Below are 24643 nucleotides of genomic sequence, written 5' to 3' on the forward strand. Positions count from 1 at the left end.
AGGGACTGATTTGAGTATATGTTGTGTGACTTTCAAATCGTACTAAAAATACTAAAAACATTTCCAGAATTTTAGATGTCAAATTTTGAATTGTTTTGAGAGTTTTAGTGTATAAATAGAGAAAGGCCAGGCCACATCTGACAATAGAATTCTCACCTACAATTTATAAAGCAAGCAGTCTGGTCTGGGAATCCAATTTGCTGGTTCTGGGGCAATCAGTTCAGAATCGTCTATGATTGACAGATCCGTTGCTCAAACTCAGCACCACTGGGTAAAGCTAAATATTTGTCACAGAGTTAGGCTCTAGGTGCCCTCCTTGTTAGCCTGTCTCCCAGCCTGCAGCTAAAATCAGAGCACACCTGTCACTACTTTTTGTAACCACAAAGCTTTCCTATACCTCTGCTTGCTTGAGTTTATAGCAGACACAGCTGACAGACTGACTTTCAGCGGCGTGTACAAACCGACGCACAGCCTCTGCTTGTTCTTAAGTGCATAGCCTTTTATGAAGGTCCTCTTTTCAAAAGAAGTTTCCCCTTGCCCAGACTTCTGGAAAATTAGTTACTATATGTGTTCCTCATCTCCAGTGATGTCCATAGGGCGTTTGTACAGGGCTGCTCATAGTTAACATCTGGAGAGCTGAACGTTTACCCAGATGTATGCCTGTGACCTCTCCATTTTGCTGCCTATAACTGGCGTATGGACCACCTATTCAGTATTATTGAAAATTAGAGACACTGCCCAAGGATATTAAGGAGAGTTTTATTGTAAAGATAGCAATACCTACAATTTTACATGTTCAAGTCTACAAAAACTCTCAGAGCAGAGACTTCCTGTGTCTGTCATACCAGCAGACAGTTTACCCATAAACTTGGAGGGATAAAATTCACTTCCTGCCAAACTGAGGCAGAGGAGGGGGCACCTTGATGTCTTGGCCTCTCTCCAGCTTCTTTTCACAATCCACCAGGTAGTTGACTCCGTCAATAACAATCTGAACAAGCTCAACCTTGAGAGAGAGAGAGAGAGAGAGAGAGAGAGAGAGAGAGAGAGAGAGAGAGAGAGAGAGAGAGCGCCACAAGGAGGAGACATAATGGAGAAAAGAAAAGGAGGAGAGATTAGTTCGAGGGGAAGCTGCCTGGGGAGCCCTGCTGGACAGAGCAGTGTTGGTGTATGTGTGAAACATCTGCTCAGCAGAACTTTATGACAATGGGGCATTCCTGTGGGGGGAGGCATCCCAACTCTGGGTCAGGTGTGGAAGTGGAGGACTAGCATAGGGTTTTCTCTCAAGCTTTCCTTAGGGTGGGGTTGCTGGGAGAACTTTTTTATACTTGAAAGTCATTGGTTTTCATCACCGGAAATTTTCCTTTCCTTAAAATATAGTGTGTGTGTGTGTGTGTGTGTGTGTGTGTGTGTGTGTGTGTGTGTGAGAGAGAGAGAGAGAGAGAGAGAGAGAGAGAGAATGTGGGCTTGTGTGGCAAATACTTTTATCTGCTTCACATCTCTCCTGCCCACACACTTTTTTTTCTTGTAGAGATTTATAATTACTGTTTTATTTATTATGTGTATATATGTGTGCCTGCATAAGAGTTTATATGTACTGCATTCATTCGAGTGCCCACGGAGGCCAAAGGACATCAGATTCTCTGGAGCTAGGCTTATATAGAAGGTTGTACCACCATGTAGGTACTGGGAACTGAACTTGAGTCTTCTGCAAGAGTAGCAATTACTCTAACTAGTAATGACTCCATGAACTTTTTCTTCATCAGCCTCTTGTACAGAAGACTATACAATGACACCTGTGTGTTATTCTTTAGATACAAATTCTGGCCAGCTTCTCAACGCTCTGAGCACTGAATATGCTCATGATACAGATTTCCTTATTTACACAGCAGGTGGAACAGCCGTAAGTTGGATGGAGCTCAGTAACCTTTCAACCACTTTTCATTCAGAAGGAAACGAGGGCCTTGAGGGAAGGTTGGGCCACAAAGCCAGTTACATCTAGTTGAGCCCATGGTCCCTTCTCCAATAGATGTGTCCTGTGTTGGACAGGGTGTGGTGAGGTGGGGCCCTTTTAAACTTTTCAGGAAGGAACTTGGTGATATATAACTTTCCCAGTTCCTTTCTTAGGATTATATTCTGTCTAGAATTGTGATTCAAGTTATACATAAAGTAGGTTAAAATACCAATCAGAAAATGTTAAACATGTAAAGGAATATTTTTACCATATAATTACCCAAAATCACATAAAATTTTTTTTGAAAAGGTATTTCTCTATCCCCAGTCATGTTATTTATATTGCTATGATAAGGTATTCATAAGTTGTAGAATATGTTGTGAGACAAAATGGTAATGAGTACTGCTAGATTAAATATATGGCTCTAAAAATACTTTTAGACACTTTACTAACTTTTATAAATATCCCTTAGAAATTTACAATAAAACACTAAGCTCTGTTTGACTCTGCAAGTTGAGAGAACTTTATACAGTGGCCCTTCATACTTAGTCCTGTGAGCAGAGGCTGCATCCCAGGTTGAGATAACTTCCTGTGCTGACTATCAGTGTGTACTTAGTACTCAGCTGCCTGTTCCTAATGAGTTCTGACTCGTCTCACTGAACCTATTGTTCCTTTATCACAGGAGTCCCTTGGCCTTATAGGCTACACTAAAGCCGTGGAAACTATTAAGGATCTAAGATGTCAAGACAAAGATGATAGCATGTGGTCTTCAGCAAGGGAAATCCAGAGTCAGGAGAGGTTTTCGCACGTTTAGGCTCTCAGAAGGACAGCACACGTGCTCTCTGAGTCCCTGGGGATAAAAGACTGCTGTCCTTTAGCACCTGGGAGCGTCTGTTGCTTGTGATGGCTCAGACAGCTCTCAGGGGGCTGCTCTCTAACAACAGCCCCACTGTGATTCCTCGACTTCCCTAAAAGGACTCAGAGGGGATTGTGTATCTTCCATGTTATTCCAAGGGTTATTTTCCATGCAAGAGAAACACAAGAATGAATAGTTAAGTCGGATTCGGTGGGGAACATGGGATTGTGTGAATGCAGTCAGGCTGACCCTCGTTAGTACATTTCCGGTTGAGAGAGGCTTTACCTCTGATCTGCCGATCCGATCTATGTTGGAAATATCGTACACATCTGCCACTGCAGCAGTGTCCACACCACCTGTGCCACGCTTTTGGAGCCGCAGGTTCTCCAAGATCTTAGAAAAGCGTGGATCCTAGGAGAAGGTATACTGTTGAGGTCATTGAGCAAAGATGCTAAAAAGGACCAGTAACCATCGATAGCATATTTACACTATACGTGGGCACTGGGCTCAAAGCCTCCCAACAGCTAATGAAGTGGCTACTACTTTCACACCATCAAAGTCCACTTTCTGGTGCTGTAAACAAACAAACAAACAAACAAACCCTACCTTATCCAGAGGATGGTGGAACATGCCTTTAATCTCAGTATTCCAGAGGCAGAGGCAAGTGGATCTCTATGATACTGAGGCCAACCTGGTCTACATAAGGAGTTCCAGGCCAGCTAAAGTTATGTATTGTCTTGAAAGGAAAAAAAAAAAGTCCCTGGCACCAGGTCACTCATAATAATAGAAGCCCTTTTGGTTTGAAGTTAGGGTTGGAAGTTCAAGAACATGGTGCTGGCACCTGCTTTGGCATCTAGTGAGGGTTGACCTTGCTGCATTATGCTGTGGCAGGAGTCACACATGGTGAGACAGAGCATACATGCTTGCTTGGATCTTTCTACTTGTATAGCCACTAATGCTATCATGGAGGCCAAGGCTAGGACCTCAACAATCCTAATTACCTCCCAAGGTTACACATGCCATTGGCATTGGAATCTGGTGATGAAATCTCTAACTTATAAACTCATAGGGGACAATTGAAGCTATACTAACCCCTAAACTTCAGATAATCAAGCAGCTCCAGGGGGATTAACTTGCCCAAAGTTAGACGGAAGTCAGCAGAATTGCAGTTGATTATCTTCATATAAATGCACACATGTATTTGCTATGGATGCCAGCTTTTGTGTGTTTGCTAGTCACCTGTATACCGATTTCATTGTTATAATTAAAACCATGAAGCTAAATCACTTCAAATCATGTTCTTTTTTTTTTTAATTTTTTATTAGGTATTTAGCTCATTTACATTTCCAATGCTATACCAAAAGTCCCCCATACCCACCCACCCCCACTCCCCTACCCACCCACTCCCCCTTTTTGGCCCTGGCGTTCCCCTGTACTGGGGCATATAAATTTTGCATGTCCAATGGGCCTCTCTTTCCAGTGATGGCCGACTAGGCCATCTTTTGATACATATGCAGCTAGAGTCAAGAGCTCCGGGGTACTGGTTAGTTCATAATGTTGTTCCACCTATAGGGTTGCAGATCCCTTTAGCTCCTTGGGTACTTTCTCTAGCTCCTCCATTGGGAAAATCATGTTCTTAATATTGGAATTTTGAATAACAAAAAAATGCATGCCTTCTTCTTGATAGGCTGCACATCTCTAAAATTGTTTAAGCGTCCTCGATTTACTTTGTGTGCTGTGGCAGAAATGGCTAGCTATACATCAGGATTGCTTTCTCTTTCTCCCAGCCCAGGAGCTGCTGAAGATGTAGCCATTTGCTAGCTAAGCCCTTGCCACCAGAATGAGCAGAAGTGAAGTGTATCACTTCCCTTCTCTTTTTTTTTTTTAAGATTTATTTATTTATTATATGTAAGTACACTGTAGCTGCCTTCAGACACTCCAGAAGAGGGAGTCAGATCGTGTTACAGATGGTTGTGAGCCACACCATGTGGTTGCTGGGATTTGAACTCTGGACCTTCAGAAGAGCAGTCGGGTGCTCTTACCCTCTGAGCCATCTCACCAGCCCCATCACTTCCCATCTTACACCTTAAGTCTTTTGGACACGCCTACATGCTCTCTCCTTTCCTCAGGGCTAGAACATGGACTGATTGTGACTGGAACCGAGGAAAATGCTCTAAGCGGTCCACACAACGCCCCCTACTGGCAGCCTCGCCGAGTGAAGGCGCTTGCTGCCAGGCAGAATGGCCTGACTTGAATCCTTAGATCCTGCAAATTGTCCAATGGCATTCACTGTGTACCACACACTCCCCCCAAACTGCACAAAATACAAATAAGAAATGAAAAAACAACAACAACAACAAACAAAAAACAAGACAAAGAACAAGTCGCACAAGAATGGCGTAACAACCTGTACTGCCTAAGTCCTCCCTCCAGGCCATTCTCTTCTCAAGCATGCTCAGATGTAAAAACAAGGTGACAGGAACCCAGAGAGCATAGTAGGGCAGCTCCCACACCTATCCTGACTTGTTAAGTGGTAGATTATTATTTTTGAAGCACCATCCCCTTGTCCAGGCCTGGATCCTTTTATGTTAATTAATGCAAATGACTTAAAGCCAGCCCCGCCCCTTCCATCAGTGCTCTGTTGCAGGTGCCAAAGGTCAGGGTTAAGGAATGAACACTGATGTTTCCTTCTGAAAAGAAGTCATATCTGAGCTGATCCTGAAGGGACTCAACAAAGCTCCTGGTCACCCGCCATTACCTTGCTGAGCTTCGGGATCCTAACGTGGACACCAGCTCGCAATCCAGTTCCGAGGTTCGAGGGGCAAGTCAAAATGTATCCCAGACGCTCATTCCACATGAACTCCCAGCCTCGTTCCTGGATTAATCGTTCCACCTACAGATGGAGTAACAATGTGCAAATGACTGACTTCTCAAGTACCTGTTCCTTCAAGTCACCCAGACACCAGGGAGAAAGACCAGTACAGCACATGAGTGAAACTGGTGGATCTACGGGACTTGTGCTTGATAATTCTTCTATTAGAGTATAAATAGCAATCTTTTCAATCAGATGGGCATATAAAGCATTTAACACAGTTCCTAGAAGAGTTTAAGCCCTCATTAAATATCTGTTGATACTATTTTTTTTTATGCAAAGACTATAGGGGAGCATAGGAATTCTCTGCTGCTAAGCCTGTGAGAATCTATTCTTGTTGCCCATGTCCCAGCCTCTGCCCCATTCTACCTATCCCATTTCATTCACCGCATCCACTCCTTCTATCCTTATAGCATATTTAGAATAGAATGAGAAAATAGTGAATCACAGACTCCCCTCCAAAGAGAAAAGCCGCCCCTTTTGGAAGCACTACTCTGAAGATTTGATTCTTAGGAGAAAGAAGGAGTCCCACTTTGGAAGTTTCAAAGCTATCTTTTTAAAAATGGAAAATACCAAGGCTAAAGAGATGGCCCTTCCCAAAGAGCTTTGGCAGCTCTTCCAGACTATCTCTTTTGGATCCCAACACTCATATGGTAGCTCACAACGATCTGTTGCTACGGTTCCAGGGCATCCGAAGACACCCTCTTCTGGCCTTCAAGGGTACTGCATGCATGTGGTACACAGACATCACTGTGGGCAAAACACTCATAAAATAAAATAATAATAAAAAATCTAAAATACATACACAGATATGGAAACTAGAGAGGTTTTATTCTGATGACTATCGAGAAACCCCTAATGGAATCTTACTTCCTTTAGTCCACGACAGAATCTCTCAAATACGCGTTTCATATTGCCTCCCTTTTCCATTGAGATCACCCTGGTGTGGTCTTCCTCATTTATCCAGATGAGAAATGTCTTGTCATAATTATGCCTAACGAAGACAGAAATTCGGTACTGACTGTTAATTGCGTTTATCTGAACACATGGAAAAATCTCATTACCTGATTGCTTCTTTTCACCTTCCCCATTCCCTGGATGGCCCTTATCTCTTAATTGTGCCTGAGCAAGTACCACAGAATAATGATAGCTTGCAGAATGGAGAATAAAACTAAACCCAGCCATTAACGATGCCAAGAATGTTTTTACCCTCACAAGAATACAATCCTTCCCTTCATTCCTCAAACAAGAGAACAATAGTTCAACTACTCTCTCTCTCTCTCTCTCTCTCTCTCTCTCTCTCTCTCTCTCTCTCTCTCTCTCTCACACACACACACACACACACACACACACACACACACACACACACACACACCACACGCTCTCACATACCATTTTCAATTATACTTGCGTCCCCATTTCCCTCAAGCCCTCAAGCCCGGCATGCTGTCAACTGCAGTTCACAGCAACCTCAGGTTAGAAGAAGCAGATGATCTGAGAGCCTCAACACACAGGGAAAATGTAAAAACCATACCAGATTCCCCTGGCATCAGGCCAGTCACGGGCCATTCCAGCACATGTTAGTAAAGGGGACACTGGCTTATCAAACAGAAAGTGGTCCTGTGGGCCAAAAGGGACAAAGCAGAGAGATGAGCCTGTGGAAGTAGGTAAGGGCCAGCTTATCAAGTTTCAAATTACAGATAAAGAGGACTCTCAGCAGTGTGTCTCAGATTCTTTGTGTGGTGGAACACCTTGGGAGCTTTTAAAAAACAAAACCACTGATGCCCAGAGCTCACACTGAGACAGGATACCAAGTAAAAATCAGGGGTCCATCTAGATAGAATCTCTAACAAGTGGGAGCCCCTGGAGACTGGAGAGAGGAGAGGTTGTAGAAAGACACTCTCTGGGAGGAAGCTCACCCATAAACAAGAAGCCAGGGTGGCTGCTTAAGGCAGACGCAGCCTTGCTCTGTAGTGGCAGGCAGAGGGTGGCAGCATCTACACACACCAGAAAACTGAGGAGTACCAACTAACTAGATAGCTGCCCTGTGTGCTTGGAAAGAGGATGCGCCAAGTAATTTATATCTTCTGAGATAACAAAACCTCCTTTCTTCTTTTCTTGGAGTTTACATCAACATTACTTTAAAAAATAACCGCTCCTTTAAAATTTGTAATAATGAAGAAATAAAAGGATCCATGTCCAGCACTTGAGAGGCAGAGTCAAGAGCAATCCTGTGAGTTTGAGGCCAGCAAGCTACATATTGAGACCATGTTTCATAAAACCCCAAAGGACTGCATTTTGTTTACCTTAGAGCCAGTGAGAAGCCCACAGGCGCTCAGAGGCAGCAAGGAGGAGTGCCGGTAGGCAGCTCGGGCTGGCTCTGAACCAGACATGGAAAGGACCTTAATTTCCTGCCTAGATCCTCTCAGCCTCTAGAGTTTTCTTAGAGTGTAGTATGGGAAAGATCCTTTAAGCATGAGTAAGATTTCCATACCGGGTTGAGTTCATTTATTCATAGGTAACAGGAGGCAGATAACCCATTCACCTCCACTCTCCTGTGCCAAGCCCAGCACTCATACTGAAGTTTCCTGTTTTCCTAACTTGACTGCCTTGTCTGGCCTTAGTAGGAGAGGATGCACCTAGTCCTACAGTGACATGATGGGCCAAGATGGGGTGATACTCGTGTTCCCCCTTGAGATGCCCCAGGCAAGCTTCAGCCCTGAAGGACTAACTCTAACTGGGTAGAGGCCTAGTCAGAGCTGGGGATCCAACCTCTTTCCAGGTAGACCCTGGGTGATTTGTCACCTACTCACATCGATGAGACGTTGCTGATCCTGCTCCGTCATCTCAGACAGCTTGTAGTAGCGGCCAGCCAGATCGCCCTTCAGGCCCTCCAGGGCAGTAATGGCCACATTCTCCACCTCCCTTCTCTCTGCTCGGGAGCAGGCTGGAGGCAGGCTCAGCCCGCGGATGCTTCGGCCAGTGCGTACCCGAGAGGACAACACATAGCGCTCATCAAACTGCCCGTGAGTAATCTGCCGGGTGGAGCAGAGTGGAGGGTCACCATGGTAGCCACAGAGCACATGCAGCTTCCCTGGAAACCTTCTGGCATTGCATCACAGGGAGCATGGCTAACGGACAGATGGAACTCCAGCTCTGGGGTTTAACCTTAGTTAAGTAAGGTGGGGTCTGGAGTAGGGAGTTTCAGTTGGGGTAAACTGTAGGAAAGTTTGAAGTTCCCATAAATTGTCCTCTAGAGATGTCTTAAAGGAGCTTATTAAACTCCCCTATCCTTCTAGGGCATATGATGAAGTTGGCCATTTTTCCAGGTACATCTCACCAAGGGAACACCTCATAGGTTTTCTCTTCTGTCTGTGGATTCAGGAAATCTTGCATCATGGGAAAAAGAAATGGAGCCTGGAGCCTACCTTGGATGCATCCAGGTCCGTAGGATGCTTCATCACCCTAGGGTCATAGCCATTGTGCCTTAGTTTGATGACAGGATCAAAAAGGTCAGCAAATACCTATAAGCAAGAATATCCTGTAACTGGCTTGCCTGTTAGCAAAAGACTTTTGCTTTTCTCTGTTTCCTTTCTCCTCAAGGGCCAGAGGGCCAGGTTGGATGGCTTCCTGTGAAATTCATGCACCATGCGGAACATGCATAGAAGAGTATACTAGTAGATGAGAATGAAAAGAATAAATGTGCACAAGATAAACTAACAAACAAACAAATGTTCATTCTTGAGGGAGAACTGGGCTACTAGACTGTGTTTAATCTCTTCCCTAAGGATTCTGCCAAACCCACTGGATGAGAACATCTGTTGGTTAAGAACTCAAAGGCTTTCTGCATTGTTAGCTAAAAGAAGTCACCAGCTCAGGGGCTAAGTACATTTTGTGATCAGAAGAGAAAGTCAAATTGTAAGACTCAAAGCAAAACACAAAGTCTATGGGGAAACCCAGCTGTGCAAAGCAAGGGTCTCTTACTTACCCTGTTGGGGACCTGTCCAGACTCAAACCAAAATGAGCTGCATAGGCATGGGTAGTCTTTAGCTCAAGTAAAGCCAAGAGAAGTTATATATAATAATAGCCTTAGACGTCATGAGAAGAGGGAAGAAGGGCATTGGGACCAAAGAGGCAGCTATAGTCTAAGTCTCTGTTATAAGCTAATGAACTGCCATTTTGTTTATTTGGGATGGCCCCTTCTTGTCCCTTGATAGCTGCTTTTCTGAGAAACTGCCTTTAGTTCTATGACAGAAGAGGGAAAAGAGAGAGGGTGAGGGATCAGGCTGTAGGGTTCTGTTACAATGAAGACGCTGCTCTGTGGAGATGGGTATGAGAACTGAGTTCTGCTATCAACAGCCACTTATCCTGAACATCAAGGAGCCCAGAAACTTGGTGAACCCAGGAGTTTGTGCCACAGTAATAAAACAATAAGTCTCCAAACTATAGACAAACAACCCAACCCAGCAAACCCCAAAACAAACATTTCAATGTATTTATGATGAATACACACCATTCAATTTTATTTGATTTTTCTGTACCAACATAGCCTTTTGACAAGCTTAGAGAGCTCTGTTCATGCAACTAATCTCTCTTCGAGAGGACATTGGCATGGTAGCAAAGAAAGCATTGTCCCTAGGTAGTTATACATCTCATAATCCCAAAAAGGATTCCTGGAGTTGACTTCCTCTTTTTGGAGCCCTTTCTGAGAATGCAAAAGCTGACTCCAAAGAAAGATAAAGATTCCATGATAGTACATCTCACCCACATGCAAGGTAGCTCCCCACTCCAGAATCAGCAGGCCATAGTCTTACCTCATACGACTCCTCATCACCAGCCACCATGCCCACAGTCTTAATGAAGGGGTGGCCGGGGTTGTCCACTCCAGTTTGGATGCACTGGTCCAGGGTATAGCCACTGGGTGTCATCTTGTTTCGGAGTTTGGCATAGATGGTGGGGGTGAGGCACTCAGCCATGCAGTTGTTATGTTTTCGAAGGTCAGGGTAGTCCGCACTGTAGGAGGAGAGAGGCTGTAGGCCAGTATTCCCCAGGTAAGGGCTATCAAATGCTCAATTTCTCTGTGACCTTCAACCAGGCTCTTTTGGTCCAGGGGACACAGGAAAAGTTAAAAAGAGACACCTACAAGTCTTGGCTTGAGTAAGCCAGACTTAAGAAAAACCTGTGCCAGTGACAACTAGGGGAAAGGACGTAGTTGGTTCTGCCTAGTAGGAAACCTGTGATGCTTGCTACAGCAGGAAAAGAGGAAAGGAAGTCAGAAAATGAATTGAAAACATATGCAGGTTTCTCTTCTGCCCCAGTAGTATTGATGAAATTAAATTACAGACATAGTTAGGTCTCTTGGGTCTGTGATGGGGGAGAGAGAGAGAGAGAGAGACAGAGAGAGAGAGAGAGAGACAGAGAGAGAGAGACAGAGACAGAGACAGAGAGACAGAGAGAGACAGAGACAGAGAGAGACAGAGAGAGACAGAGAGACAGAGAGACAGAGACAGAGAGAGACAGAGAGAGACAGAGAGAGACAGAGAGAGAGAGAGACAGAGAAAGACAGAGAGAGGGAACTACCTACAATGTTGCTCACCCCTCAGTGCTTTGCTACAGAGAGAACTTTATGACAACAGAGACAACGGAGACCTGGCCTGTCTTCAGAACAGTGCCTAGCTATGGACACAAGCATTTGATATATGTCAGGGTAACCCACAGAAGGCCACCACATTAGATGCTGTCTTATCTGGGCCATGTACTGTTTGAAGAATACAAACTGAGGAGTACCATAGACCCACACACAGCTGATCTCCCTCAGCAACTCCCTGGGTGCATGGCTGCTCTGATTCCCTCAGAGGTGATGATTCGGTCAGAGTCTCCAAGGGACATCTTGGTTGTTTCCTCTCTTCTACCTCTGTCTACACGGAATCCTAGGACACCATCACCCTGTTCAAACTACTTGGTGCACTGGTGACTTGGACACAGTGAGGTCTGGGGCAGCAGAATATCTGACCTCATCTTCTGTATGCTTCTCCTCCACGTCCTATCTGTAATGTTCTTTAATGATCACACTTAAAATCAATACTGTGGTCACATTTCCTAGAGCAGTGAGTGAAACATGGGTCTCATCCCAAGGAGCCTGGGTTTGCATATGGCTGGACTAAGTACATGCACTTGGACTTAGTAATTCTTCTTTTTTTAAAAATTTTTTAAAAATATTTTTTATTACATATTTTCCTCAATTACATTTCCAATGCTATCCCAAAAGTCCCCCATAACCCCCCCCCCGGACTTAGTAATTCTAAGTCCTCATTTTATTACTAACGGATGCTAAAACGAATCATGACCCATGTGAAAGGACCTAACATACACATTACCAGATTGTCTCATAATGCAAGTGCTCAATACATGCCAACTATCACTGTTGTTCCTGTTTAACTGCATGGCAAGCTTCGGGCAGGAATGATGGTCTGTTTCTTAGTGTTTGTCATAGGAAACTAGGCTTAATGAGCTTCAGAAAAAGTTTGACTTAGCCATTTAGAAAGACACAAAGGATTCTTAGGGACTGGAGATATAGCACAGTAGTTTAGAGCACTGTCGAAACTACTCTTCCAGAGGACCCAAGTTCAATTCCCAGCACTCACACGGCATCTAACAACTGTCTGTGACTACAGTTCTAGGTGATTTGACAATATTCTGGCCTCTGTGGGCACTGCATGCACATGGTGCATAGACATACACTCACGAAAAACACCCATATAAATGAGATTAAGTAAAATAAAGTAAGAAAGAAGGATTTTTCACTGACCATTTCCAACAGAAGAGATCGGTGTCATTTTAAAGCCGGGAGGACTCACCTTGGGGGAAAGAGCTTGTGCTGTTCCCGGGCATCAGCAGATACCTTCTGCCTATTCAGCAGGTAACCAGTGGTCAGGGCACTGGTTCCCAGTGTAGTAAACAGCAGAGATGCATTTCGGCCAGTTAGCAACTTTGAGAAGGCACTGGCCATCCTTCTTCTTGGTTAAGTGTCTATTTAGGAAAAAAGCCATATCAGATAGCATCATAAGACAGTTCTGAACCCAGCATGGAGGGCTCCAGGTGATTAAAACAATGTGCTTGTGTTATTTATCTACTTCAGGTTTTGTGAATGCTCATTCCATTTTCTCTAGGAATTATAGTGAAAAGTCAACAAAAGTTATATATTTCTAAATATTAGACAAAGTGAGTGCATTTTGGACTTTACAACTACGCAACCAGACTCTGAATAGGATGGATTTCTGGATTTCTGAGAGGTATCAAAATTCTCTGAGGACCATTGTTTCACTATACATACCTTCATACAAACTGTGTCAGAGCTCAAAGTACCACACAAACACATTTGGGTTATTAAGAGCAAATGTCCTTCTGACTTGAAAGGTTGAGGTGCCAGCAGTATGTGCATGTGTGGGGTAGGGGGTGATGTTCAGAACTTTTGCTCTGGTTTAGGGGTCCTGAGAGGGGATCAAGTTGTTCAAAATTAACAAAATTCATTCCTTGGCTCCTAGCAGAAGCAGACTCAAAATCTTTCTTAAAAATATCATGTTTAGCTTAGGTTTTGGATTCTTGCAGATTAAGACTAAATAGCAAAATCCCAACTAAAGACTACCAACCATATAAAAAGATATAAATAAGAATACAAAAAGAATACTTAGGGCTTCTATGACTGAAGATTGTAAGATTGCCAGACAAGGGCATAGACTGGCTCTAGATAGATGTTTAAGTAACAAAGTTATTTATAAATTATTACATTATTGAAATTTATTATGAGAATCATACTTATGAGAAAGCAACAAAAGACTATTAGGAATGGCCAAATGATCCAAGCATGTTGGTCCACATGTATCATTCTAGCACTTAGGAGTAGGAGGTAGGAGAACTGCTTTATGTTTGAGGCCAACCTGCTCTGAATAGTGAATTTTAGGATAATGTGATGAAATCCTTTCTAAACACACAAACCAAAGAATAAGAAAGAAAAAACTTGAAAGAAAACAAAATTATAAAATTAAACTGTTGGATATGACACAGCTGAAGAAAGAATAAATGAACTGGAAGGCATGCCTTAGGAAATTACCCAGAATGTAGCACAGAGAAGCAGAAAAACTGGAAAATCTGAGCCACAGGCTAGGAAATATGATTGATAATTACAGTGGGAGAGTTAGATACAAACTAGAGTAAAGTCATAGGAAGAGACACAAGAGGAAACTGAAGTGATATCTCAAAGGAAATGGCTAAGCATTATCCAGAATGGATAAAGTAAATGAGACATAATATAAGACAATCAAACACCAAAGAAACCAATCCCTCAGCAAATGCCTTTGGTCAGACACAAAGATACTAGAAGGAGAAAGAAGACAGTTCACTTACAAGGCAATTACAAATATCAGATAATTTTGCAGTAATGTACCTAGGGAAATAATTTTTTTAAAGACAAAGAGGCAATGAACTTATTTCACATGAGAATGAAAAATAATACAGATAAAGAACAAACCAATAACAAAGGAACTACTAAAAAATACTCAAGAAACAACATGCCAGTGAATGGCAGGTTGAAATTCAGGTAAAGAAGAAAATGCATATAGATCTTAACCTGTTCTTATATGGTTCTCAACAAATCTGGAAGGCTAGCATTAAATATGCACAGAAGAATCCTGGTGGTCATAATGCTGCTCAGAAGTCACAAGGTCCACCAGTACCCCCTGTCAAGAGTCTTGTATTATGAGTCTTTGAGTGGACAACAGTGAAAGGCATTTCTTGGTACGTTCCCACTTTGTTATATCCATGATGTCCAAATAAGGAAAGCATGACTTCTTTTAGCCTGGGTCTTTACCTCAGAATGCCCCAAGTTTAGGTGGGCTGGTTGCTTCAAAGAGTTTGTTGAAAGCCTGAGCCACCCAGAGAAGGTTAAACCTCATGTTGGGTGTGGTGGCACTTAGTTCTATGTGTATCTATCCTTCTGACATCATTGCCTTGCTTCCATGACTGAGGAACTGATGAGCTTGCGGCTACCAGGCCTCTCCAAGGAAATTCCTAAGCATCAAAGAAATTCTAAGCATGTAAACACTTATGAAGTTGTTTTTTTACACTGGCCTAAGAAATCAGCTTATCAGACACCTTATCTTCTATATTAACATCTATATACAATTCTCTGCATTTTACTGATGACATAGATGTCTAAAATTGCTGTGACAAATAAGTAACTTCTTGAAGTTGTTCTAGAGACCTGAAATGGCCAGACAAGGGCCCTATCACGTATACTCCTCTGTCCTCCACAGGCTCCAGTGTTGCCAGGATTTTTTTTTAACTAACTTCAAGGATGTGGAGATGTGCTAAGGCATCCTGGCCCCTATGAACAGCAGGCAACACTAACGCTGTGCTGTCATATTCTCAATTCTGCTTTCTAAGCAAAGAGACAAATGTCACTCTGAGATTTATTGTAAATTCATCAAGGGGAAAAAAGTTCGAATCAAATGCCTTCTAAGCCATAAGGGTTCAATAGAAAGGTAGAGCACATTGTTCCTAAGCTAACAGGAACTGTGTTCATATCTGCAGGTGTGGCAAATTTTTTACCCTTGGGTTTCTTCCAGAGTGTCTTGGGACCCCTGATCTCTAGGTCTGGATTTCAAGCCCAGCAGAAAGCATGTGATTGATTCAGGGACTAACTCCTGACTGAGGGACTCCTAAGTGTCAGGCATTGTGGTAGATAGCAGAGGCAAGAGAAGACAGTGAATAAATGCTGTGTTCTTCAGGGACTCCTAAGTTTTCTAGGAATGATGGATAAGAAACACAGCAAATGAAATAATTATATGTGGAGATTGATGCTGGAGAGGAAACAAGCAAGATATTCTTCAGGGGATCTTGCATGATGCCTACTTTCAATAAAGCTGTTCAGGCAAAGAGAACAGAGGGTCCAAGGCTGGACAGACCTGATTGGGAAACCTGCTGTTCATAGGAGCCAGGTAAGTGACACTGCACCAGGCAGAGGCATTTAGAACCATCAGAACATCTGTACCTGCTCCAACCAGGACAGGCAAGCGAGAAGACTGCCATGTTCATTCTCAAGGTCATGGAAGCCCACACCAGGGAATCCTGGGGCTTGGTGGGAAGAGCAGGCGATGTACATTATATGCGACAATTATGACTTCCTTGGCATGTTACATCTGGGTAACTTCATCTCCTTTTGCTTTTGATTTCTGTTAGTAAAATGGCCTGGCAGCCTATGCTGTGGAGGAGAAGCTGCAGAGATCCATATTAGCACCAAGAGAGGCTCATGCCTCTCCCCCAGGGTCGCAGATTCATTCAGATCATGAAACAAAACAAAAGGTTGGCAGGAAAGAGCTAAATATCAACCAAACATTATGTCTTTCACAAGTGTATAAAATCAAATCCATTTCATGCAGACATCACTCAGGGCCTGCCATGGAGACTGTTGCTAAGGACACAGTTGTCAGCCTAACATTCAGATTGGCTCTAGAGCTTTTGTGGTCTTAAATTTTTTATATTGCTTCTAAATGTTGGTTTTTAATCTTGGACCTATGCAGGAAATTAGGCCAAGCTGTTTTAGCAAAGCATTGTCATTTTGGGGGGCTTCTTGCTGTTCTTCCAATTAGTACTTTCGTGTCTCTATTCCCTACCCCACCAGGCTGCAACCTGACATCTCAGCCCACATAAACGATGCTTCCTTCTACACCAATGGGTTGTTTTGCTTTTTTGTTTTTCTCTATTGGTTCCCTGAGCACTCACAGGCTGGTTTGGGCTTCACAGTCTTTTCATCTTGCTGGTGAACTCAGCTCTCACAAGTCTCCCTTAATGTTAGGGAATCCCTGCGTGTTGTATGACCCTGGTGATGAGTATATTCTTCAAGCCCAAGAAATTCCATCTATTGGCATGACCACAGCTACCTGATCAATAAGCATCCACTCCTTACTTTATAGAATTCCAGTCACACCTCACATAAGGAGGCTGTGGTCAACACTGGTTGACAGGGATTATAGCCAAACCGCTCCAATTGTCTAGAAATGTGGTATTCCTCATAAGGTCATAATGTCATGTGACACATCACAGATATTCTTGTGGTGATCCTTTTATAAACACACTTGGGCTCCCACAAATATAAAAGCATGGCATGCACAATGATTGACAGGATGGAATACTTGGTAATACATGGCTGTTACTATTTTTTATTTGCTATAATATATTTTATCAATATTTGACTGTAAAATTACCTGCAATGCTATCAGGTGGCAGTTTCAGTTAATCTCATGTTTCCTGGTCTTTTGGTCGCATCAAGAAGCCATGTGGTCATCAACTTCTATCCCAGGGGTTCTCATTCTTCCCAATGCTGTGGCCCTTTAATATAGCTCCTCAGGTTGTGGTGACCCCAACCATAAAATTATTTTCATTGCTACCTCATAACTGTAATTTTACTACTGCTATGGATTGTAATGTAAATATCTGAGTTTTCTGATGGCCTTAGGTGACACCTCTGAAAATGTCTTTTGATCCCCAAAGGTCCATGACCCCATAGGCTGAGAACCACTACTCTAGCATCTATTCTTGTGGAAGTATTGTATGCACAAATATTGATGTTTGCACAATGAGAAATTATCTAGGGATGTAGACATCAGGCAATCTTGCCAGTTAAAGACCCATGGCTAGGCTTATATTCAGCAGTCTGCCCAATTTCAAAAGGCAGATGCTTCCTGCCTCCAAAGTGTCTCCTGCTATGGTGTCACTCATGGTGATAAGGAAGACAGGACCTTTGCCACATCCATTCCCAAGGGTGTTTCTATATCTGGCCAACCTCCTTTGCTTTGAGAATTTCTCCTCTCCTCTCTCTCCTCTCCTCTCCTCTCCTCTCCTCTCCTCTCCTCTCCTCTTTTCTTTTCTTTTCTTTTCTTTTCTTTTCTTTTCTTTTCTTTTCTTTTCTTTTCTTTTCTTCTTTTCTTCTCTCTCTCTCTCTCTCTCTCTCTCTCTCTCTCTCTTTCTTTCTTTTGTTCGCTCATTTGTTCTTTCCTTCTTTTTTGAGATTTTTTTTTCAGTTTTAAATCTGTTACTTGGAAAGACCAGGCCCTGCTTCCAAACTAATTTGCATTTCTTTCACCATAGATTCTGAAATCCTATCCATAACAACAAACAGGTAAGACTTAGTTTTTGGTGTCTCTATGCTCAGGTTCCATGTCTAGGAGCTGCTCACCAGCTAGAATGGCCAGTCTGGATTCTTAATTATCAGCCACATAGGTTGTCTGCTTCCTAGGTACCCTCACAGCCATCCTTAGCAATTACTGTGGTGATTCTACAGAGGCTACCCCACAGAAAATGAGCCTTCCAGGATAGCACGGAACATAAATGTTTGTTTTTCTTTTTCCATTCTTCCTTCCTTCCTTTTTCTTCTCCTCCTCCTCCTCTCTCTCCTCCTCCTCTCCTTCCTCCTCTCCCTCCTCCTCTCCTTCCTCCTCCTCTTCCTCCTCCTCATCTTCATCATCTTCATCACATCATGACCCCCTCTGCTTCCCAGGACTAGAGTTGCTGGATGCCTAACTGCTTTCTGTCCTCACTGGTCCCATGGGAATACTGAGTGGTTTTTCTCAAGCAGGTTTTTCACAGCAGAGTAACAGTGGAGGATAAAAATGGAATCAAAGGCCCACCAGCTCCTCATCATGGCTCTGGGAAGTCCTGAGGGGAAATGGAGCCAGAGGGTGTCCCCTGATGCTCTCTCCAAAGGAAAACTATTGACCACAGACTGAAATAGTGCCCGCAGACTGTGGGGTTCAAGGTCAAGCAGAGCAAATGACAATGACGTATTTCACTGATGGTGAAACCGTTTGTGGAGACAAAGGGAGAAGGAAGGAGGCCATCGAGGACAGGGAACATGGCTTTTTAAAAAAAAAACTTACTCATTTGAAGATGTTAACAATCTATGATATGGAAGTTTCTACAGTTATTAAATTGGAGAAACAAACGCTCGTGTCTCCCATGCTGTATGCTAAGCACATGAGCCTAAGGTTTAATGGGTACCATCCCATGTCATAGTCTCTACAACCCCATCAGATACCTGTGTTATCTGTCTCACAGGTCAGGGAATGGAAGTGAAGCAAGGCAAAGCACCAGAGACTGCAGTGTCTGCAAGGAGTAGTGCTGGGATTCACAGCCAGCAGTCTGCCTTGCCAGTCACGCTCCAGCAAGTGTCCTCTCCCTGGAGTCATGTGATAAGGGATGAAAGTGTCAAGAAGCCTGGTACTGTGCTGTGTGAGAGACTTCATAAAATCTCAACCATCATAAACTAGTCCTTCCCTTCAATTCCAAGAGATAAGCATCATGTCATACACTGCAGAAAAAAAAATAATAGAAACCGAGTAGACACCTCACAGTCATGAGAGGAAGCAGAAGACCATGATGCAGCCAGGGGCTCAATTTACTGCTTTCTAGGCCTCTTTTAGGTAGAGGAGTGGCCATCGCTGTCAGCAGCATCAAACTACCATTTAATGCTATAGAAACAAACAAAAGGCTAAAGGTATTCCTTGTTTTGTGTCTAAATCCAGAATCTTAAAGAGGAGGTCACATCATCCAGGACCATAGTCATCAAGTGCAAATTTGGCTCTGCAAGGAGCCTACAAGAGAACATTTGCCTGGAACCTGAAGTGTTTAAACGGGGACTACTATGTCTTGAATTTGTGGAAGCTATCATCAAAGGCCGCAGGGAAAACCCATGTGCAAATTTAATTATTCCAAACTTTATTTTTAATGACAATTTAGTTTTAACCTCCCTTGTAGCCCACCACCCACTAGTGGTGGTGGAAAAGAAAGGATACGGGGGAAGTGGACTGTTTAGAAAGGGTCTTTGGAGCAACCCCCATCTGTGTTATCTGGAAATCAGAAGTTTGGTTCACAGGTTTGCAGGCAGTGGCAGCTCCATACACTCGCAAACATCTCAGGGATACACCAGCGTTCTAGTTGGGTAGAGTCAGGTTAGCAACAGTGATGACATGACTCAGGAAGATAAAGCCTTGGGATGTGGTTCTTCTCTATCCTGAGGACACAGGTTCCCCTAGTTCTGGGTGTGACAATGGGTCAGGCAGGAACACTTGTCCTCCATGGACACTCATCCAGACCTTGGCACGTTTATGCTCACTCAGCCCACAGAGATGGTTCTGGTCTGCTCTCTGCTGTAGGGCATACCAGAGATGGACAGGGAGCCTTCTGCAGGCCAGGGCATACATAGCTGACCCAGTTTGCCCCTGTAGAAAGGCAGCTGAGTAGAATATAAGGCAGATGGCAGGGTGTGGTCCTCCTCTGGCACTGAAAGGATCCTTCTGAGACTAGATGAGGTGTATGTAGAAGGGCAGAGGTCAGGACCAACCCCACCTGCCACTGACTGAGGGACCTTGGTGCATGGTGGGCTGGATTTAGAATCACCTAGATAGCTCTGAGAAGTGCTGTGGGAACCTGGAAGAGGAAACAAGAAGGAACCAGCAACATAAAAGCATCCGGGCCTATTGTCCAGCATTGTGCTTGGGAGGAGAGATGAAGCCCCAGGACGAAGACAGAGGTAGAAGGATCTCAGGGCAACTCTGTAGTGGCAAAGGAGCCAGGTACAAACAGCCCATAGGGGGAAAGGTCATAGTATGCTGTGTGCTTAGAATATGGGAGATACTGCAGCTGTTGCCTCCACTTTGCTAGACACATGGTCTATGATTCATTCCTAGATATCAAAGAAAAAAGAATCTCATAGGAATGAGTGCACATAATTATGGTTTTGTAACAGCAATACAACACACACACACATACACACACATACAAACACACACATACAAGCATATATATTTGCTTTGTGTGAGCATCAAGAACACTATAGAAGATTATTCGTGAAGCACTAAAGGGTTAGTCCACAGCTATATATTTGGAGGAGTCAAGTCATTCGTTTTCCTCCTAGTGGAACCTGAAAAGCATCACTTAAGCACAAGTACAGTTATGATATAGAAGGAGAATGATAGGCATAAAATCATTTGTGTGGAAATATCCAGGCATCTATTTGCCCATCTGCAAGAACGATCCTGCCCGATGCATGTCTTGACTCGGCTGCCCAAACTAAGCCACCGATGTTGCCCAGGGAAGCTCAGCTGCCTCCTTTCTGTGATAGTGTGGCAAAAAGGAAGGAGCAGGCTGCAGTAGGCACTAAATAAATGGGGACATTTCCCTAACATCTTAGGGTTGATCTTTACTTCCTCCCCAAGTCTACCACCTCAATGATCCCAAATATTTATCTAGCCAGCCTTGGATGCCTCCTTTGAAAGCCTATTTTTTTCAGATTTTTCAAAAATCATCTTAAGTCTTTCATTTAATTGCCAAACTTCCTCCTTTCTTTCTTAATTGAACTCCTACTCCAGCCCAGTGTTGCAAAGGGTTTGACAAGCATCATTAGACTTTGCAAGAATCCTGCCACGCAAGCTTTATTTGGCTGAATGGAAGTCTAGTGGCCGTTTCTAGCTCCAAGTGCCACAGCCTAAAGCCAGATTTGTTACCATTTGTCACATGACCCAGGTTCATGTGACCCCAGCACCTCACCTACAGTCCAGCCTTGGCCAGCAGTCAGAAGAGCACTGCTCTCATAAGTTCAGGACTTAGGTGTGCCCCATGTCACTCCAAGAGCCCAGAAACACTTTTACCACAACCATGCCAAGACACAGGATTGTCACCTTGGATCACGTGACTCCTCCCTGACTCCCAGAACATTTGAAGCGTGTTCTCTTCCCTTCAGGCTTCTACAGAAGTGCCTGGGATTCCAGACATTTCTGTGCACACTCCACTCTGACATTAGGCACTCGGTGTGCCTGCCAAGCCCCGCTAAGGACACTACACTGGCCTTGCCTTTGTTAGAGGCTGCAAGGACTTCATTTCTCTCTCTTCCCATCTTCTCTCCCTCCATATAGGGCTAGATATAAGAGGGAGGATGGGAGAGCGAGGTATTGTCTATAGCTCTTACTAGGAGAGGCTGAGCATCTCTTTCCTTAATGTGGAACAGCTTTTTTACTCTTGGTTTGAAAAACATGCTTTTTTACAGCATCTGGATAAAATTGTGTAGAATTTTGGAACTCTAAGCCAGGAAATATTTATGTGGGGGGCAATGTATAAGAACATAGCCTGACTAAGCCCAAGGTAGTGGGCTCACGTTCATGCCTGCATTTCTTCTCTGCAGCAAAGAAAGAAAGCTACAGCGAGCAGTTTAGGCAGAGTGCTAAGGAGCTGTGATTTTTTTTTCTTTTTTCTGTCCCAGTTGGTGGATTGGATTCCAGATTCCTGATTTTCTCTCTGGCTCTGTAACAACATGAACTAACCCACTCCTGAAGCTTCTGTGCCCTCTGGGTGCCCTGGAGATGGGACGGTGTGTGCCTTTCTGCTGAATCAGAGTTATTTCTGCTCCATCCTTCTGCCTGAGCTTCACCAGGCTAGAAGACAGATGAAAGGCGGAAGTCGTGGGGCACCAATGTCAGCTGCCAAAAGTCACCCCAAACGGAAGGCGTACCTGCTGCTTTCCAGCACCGGAGGATTTCTGAGCAAATTCATGATGCTAGTCTTGTAGGCAAGCAGAAATGGCTGTGGCTTCCTAGTTGTAAGATGGCACACGGGTCCAATTACCTCATGTGACAGGATGCAGGATCAACCTTAATGGGCACCCCTGACCTTCTCTGTCTGACTCAGCAAGTAGGAAGTCATAAGCCAAAGACATAGGGTTCATTTGGGATGGCATGGGATCCTTTCAGAATTATCTTTCAAGAGAAAACATTTCCAAGAGAATAGGAAACTAAGGGCCACCCTGTCCTCTGAACAGCTGTAACAGAGTGGGATGTCATCCTCTCTGATGATGCAGGGGTTCATATGACCTCCAACAGTAACCTTCAGGACTGGCTCTGTGTGGGAGACCTGGCTCAACAGACAAGAGCTCCCAGAATGCCAGACACTGATTCCACATGTGACCTCAAGGAAGACTAGTAGATTTTCCTCTGCTCTATGGCAGAGATGAGAACTCAGGGCCTCTGGGGTTGGACTGAGTCAACCCCAGACTCAGCCCCATTCTACCTCTGACCCCACCATACCTCCTTATTCCAAATCCCAACCCCTGCTTCCTGGCTTTGCCTCTGCTACTTTTTTTTTTTTTTTAAAGAGAGGCTTCCCTGGTCCCCTGTCCATGCTCTGACACTGTGATTTTACCAGGAAGCTGTGCATAGCTTAGCCCACAGACATGACTGGCTCCATGCATAGATAGGGGCTTTGAAAAAGGTGCCTCTCAGTGTGAGCAGCAGGCAAGGCCTCAGCAGCCAACAATGTCTGGTCTTCCTGCCACCCCTGATGTCATTTTCTCCACGAAAGGACAGAATAGAAGGACACAGATGGGAGAGGAAGTGACAGATGTCCACTGGGAGAGCAGCCTCCTGGGAAGTCTACAGTTAATCTAACAGCACGTTGTCCTGACTGCCCAGCTAGCACTGTGCTGGTCATAGAACCTGGCTGTGCTTTTGGAAGGTTCAGAGGACAGCAGTGAGGGTAAAGGGTGCTTTGGTTTGTTGGGCTAGTGTCACTTTTCATACATTCAAAGCAGAGCTTCCAAAGGCATGGACTTCACATACAAGGGCAGGGTGACAATGACAATCCTCCAAGAGCCAAGCAACTAAGTAAGCCATATGAAGCTTATTTTTCATTTTCCTTCTAAAGATGGAGCTTTACGTAGTTCACTTTCAGTATATTAACTCTTTCAGGACTGAATCTCTGGCAGTAGCATTAGCCAGTTAAGAGGAATCCAGGCCACTAGTAACCAATTTTGCTCTTTTGGAGAGCCTCAAATCAACATAAATTTTCTAGCTAATTCATGCCAAGTCATTAGGCATCTCTTTTGATGCAACTGAGGAAAAACACTACCAGACACGAGTGGATTGGTCTCTGCAAATTATTAGAGAATGAAATGTAACATCTAAACTTATCACTTACCCCACGTTTTGGGTCAAAATCCCACATTTAGATTTTTTTTCCACAGAATTTTCTTTTCTTTTCTTTTCTTTCCGAGACAGGGTTTCTCTGTGTAGCCCTGGCTGTCCTGGAACTCTCTCTGTAGACCAGGCTGGCCTTGAACTCAGAAATCTGCCTGCCTCTGCATCCCAAGTGCTGGACTAAAGGCGAGCTCCACCACTGCCCAGCTCCACAGAATTTCTTAATTTACTATGAAACAGAGGCACTGTGAGCTAAGGTTCTGGGTTCGCTGGTTGAGCTGCCAGTGCTCATGCCCAGGGAAAAACGTGATTCCAGGCAAGGGCAACCCTCTTGCCACATCACGTTCCCATTTCTATCTGGCCCACCGTTTCTTATTAAGCGTTGCCTACATGGTTGTGGGTCCCATGTGCTAAGGCTCACCATGGTTGGTTCTAGTACTGTCCTTTAGAAAGACCATGCATTTGGAGCATCTGACTGACCTTGAAGCTGGAGGAGTCTGTCGTATCCAGATCCTGCTGCGTGCACACAGCCAAGAAGTGTAACAGGAGCCTGTGGGGCTCAGCTTAGAAAAGGCTACTTTGCTGGGCGGGACTGGAGTCCTTTTCAACCAATCCCTCATGAGACCTCCACCCCACAGACTCCCCCAGCTGTGTCCTTGAAGGCCAGCCTCTGACTCTTCTGCTATTGGGCCAGGTGTCCTTTCTAGAACCTGCCATTTCTATGAAACATTTGCCTCTCCCTGAACGGGCAGACCTTTGACTTGGCTTGCCAGTCTGGTCTGCAGACAGTTGTTACTCTGAGAGGGAGTTCCTCCCTGCAGCTCACCTGGTTGGGGCCAGTCCTAGCTTAGGGTACAAGGGTCAGCAAAGGAAACTACCTGCTAGGAAAACACTTCTCTCGGAGGGGAAAGGCTGGCCCTGGAGAATAAAGGCTAAGAGGAAGTCTC

General features: G+C 44.2%; 1 protein-coding gene across 2 annotated transcripts; it reads right to left on the reverse strand.

Annotated features, from left to right (window-relative positions):
- Window positions 1–740: 740 nt before the first annotated feature.
- On the reverse strand, window positions 741–24278 carry Ckmt2 (creatine kinase, mitochondrial 2). 2 transcript variants are annotated; one of them, NM_198415.3, is made up of 10 exons: window positions 24177–24240; window positions 12537–12708; window positions 10494–10692; window positions 9108–9203; window positions 8493–8714; window positions 7214–7299; window positions 6550–6673; window positions 5566–5700; window positions 3093–3218; window positions 742–1003 (listed from the first exon to the last, which is right to left on the reverse strand). In NM_198415.3, the coding sequence occupies exons 2-10, from the start codon at window positions 12686–12688 to the stop codon at window positions 884–886; spliced, it is 1260 nt and encodes a 419-aa protein (NP_940807.1). In that variant the 5' UTR covers window positions 12689–12708; window positions 24177–24240; the 3' UTR covers window positions 742–883. The 2 variants fall into 2 exon arrangements, 1 of the variants encoding a protein (NP_940807.1); XR_003950493.1 differs by lacking the exon at window positions 7214–7299 and having other exon boundaries at window positions 741–1003; window positions 24177–24278.
- Window positions 24279–24643: the final 365 nt, after the last annotated feature.

Source organism: Mus musculus, chromosome 13, assembly GCF_000001635.26.
Source record: "Mus musculus strain C57BL/6J chromosome 13, GRCm38.p6 C57BL/6J".
NCBI classification, from domain to species: domain Eukaryota; kingdom Metazoa; phylum Chordata; class Mammalia; order Rodentia; family Muridae; genus Mus; species Mus musculus.

What these genes read in the sequence shown, in the direction of transcription:
- Ckmt2 (NM_198415.3), bottom strand. Translation starts at nt 12,688, where the DNA reads ATGGCCAGTGCCTTCTCAAAGTTGCTAACTGGCCGAAATGCATCTCTG. An exon ending in CACAAGCTCTTTCCCCCAAG is followed by an intron (nt 10,693 to 12,536) that starts GTGAGTCCTCCC and finishes CTCCTCCTACAG; the next exon opens with TGCGGACTACCCTGACCTTC. An exon ending in ATCAGCAACGTCTCATCGAT is followed by an intron (nt 7,300 to 8,492) that starts GTGAGTAGGTGA and finishes TTTGGCCCACAG; the next exon opens with GACCACTTTCTGTTTGATAA.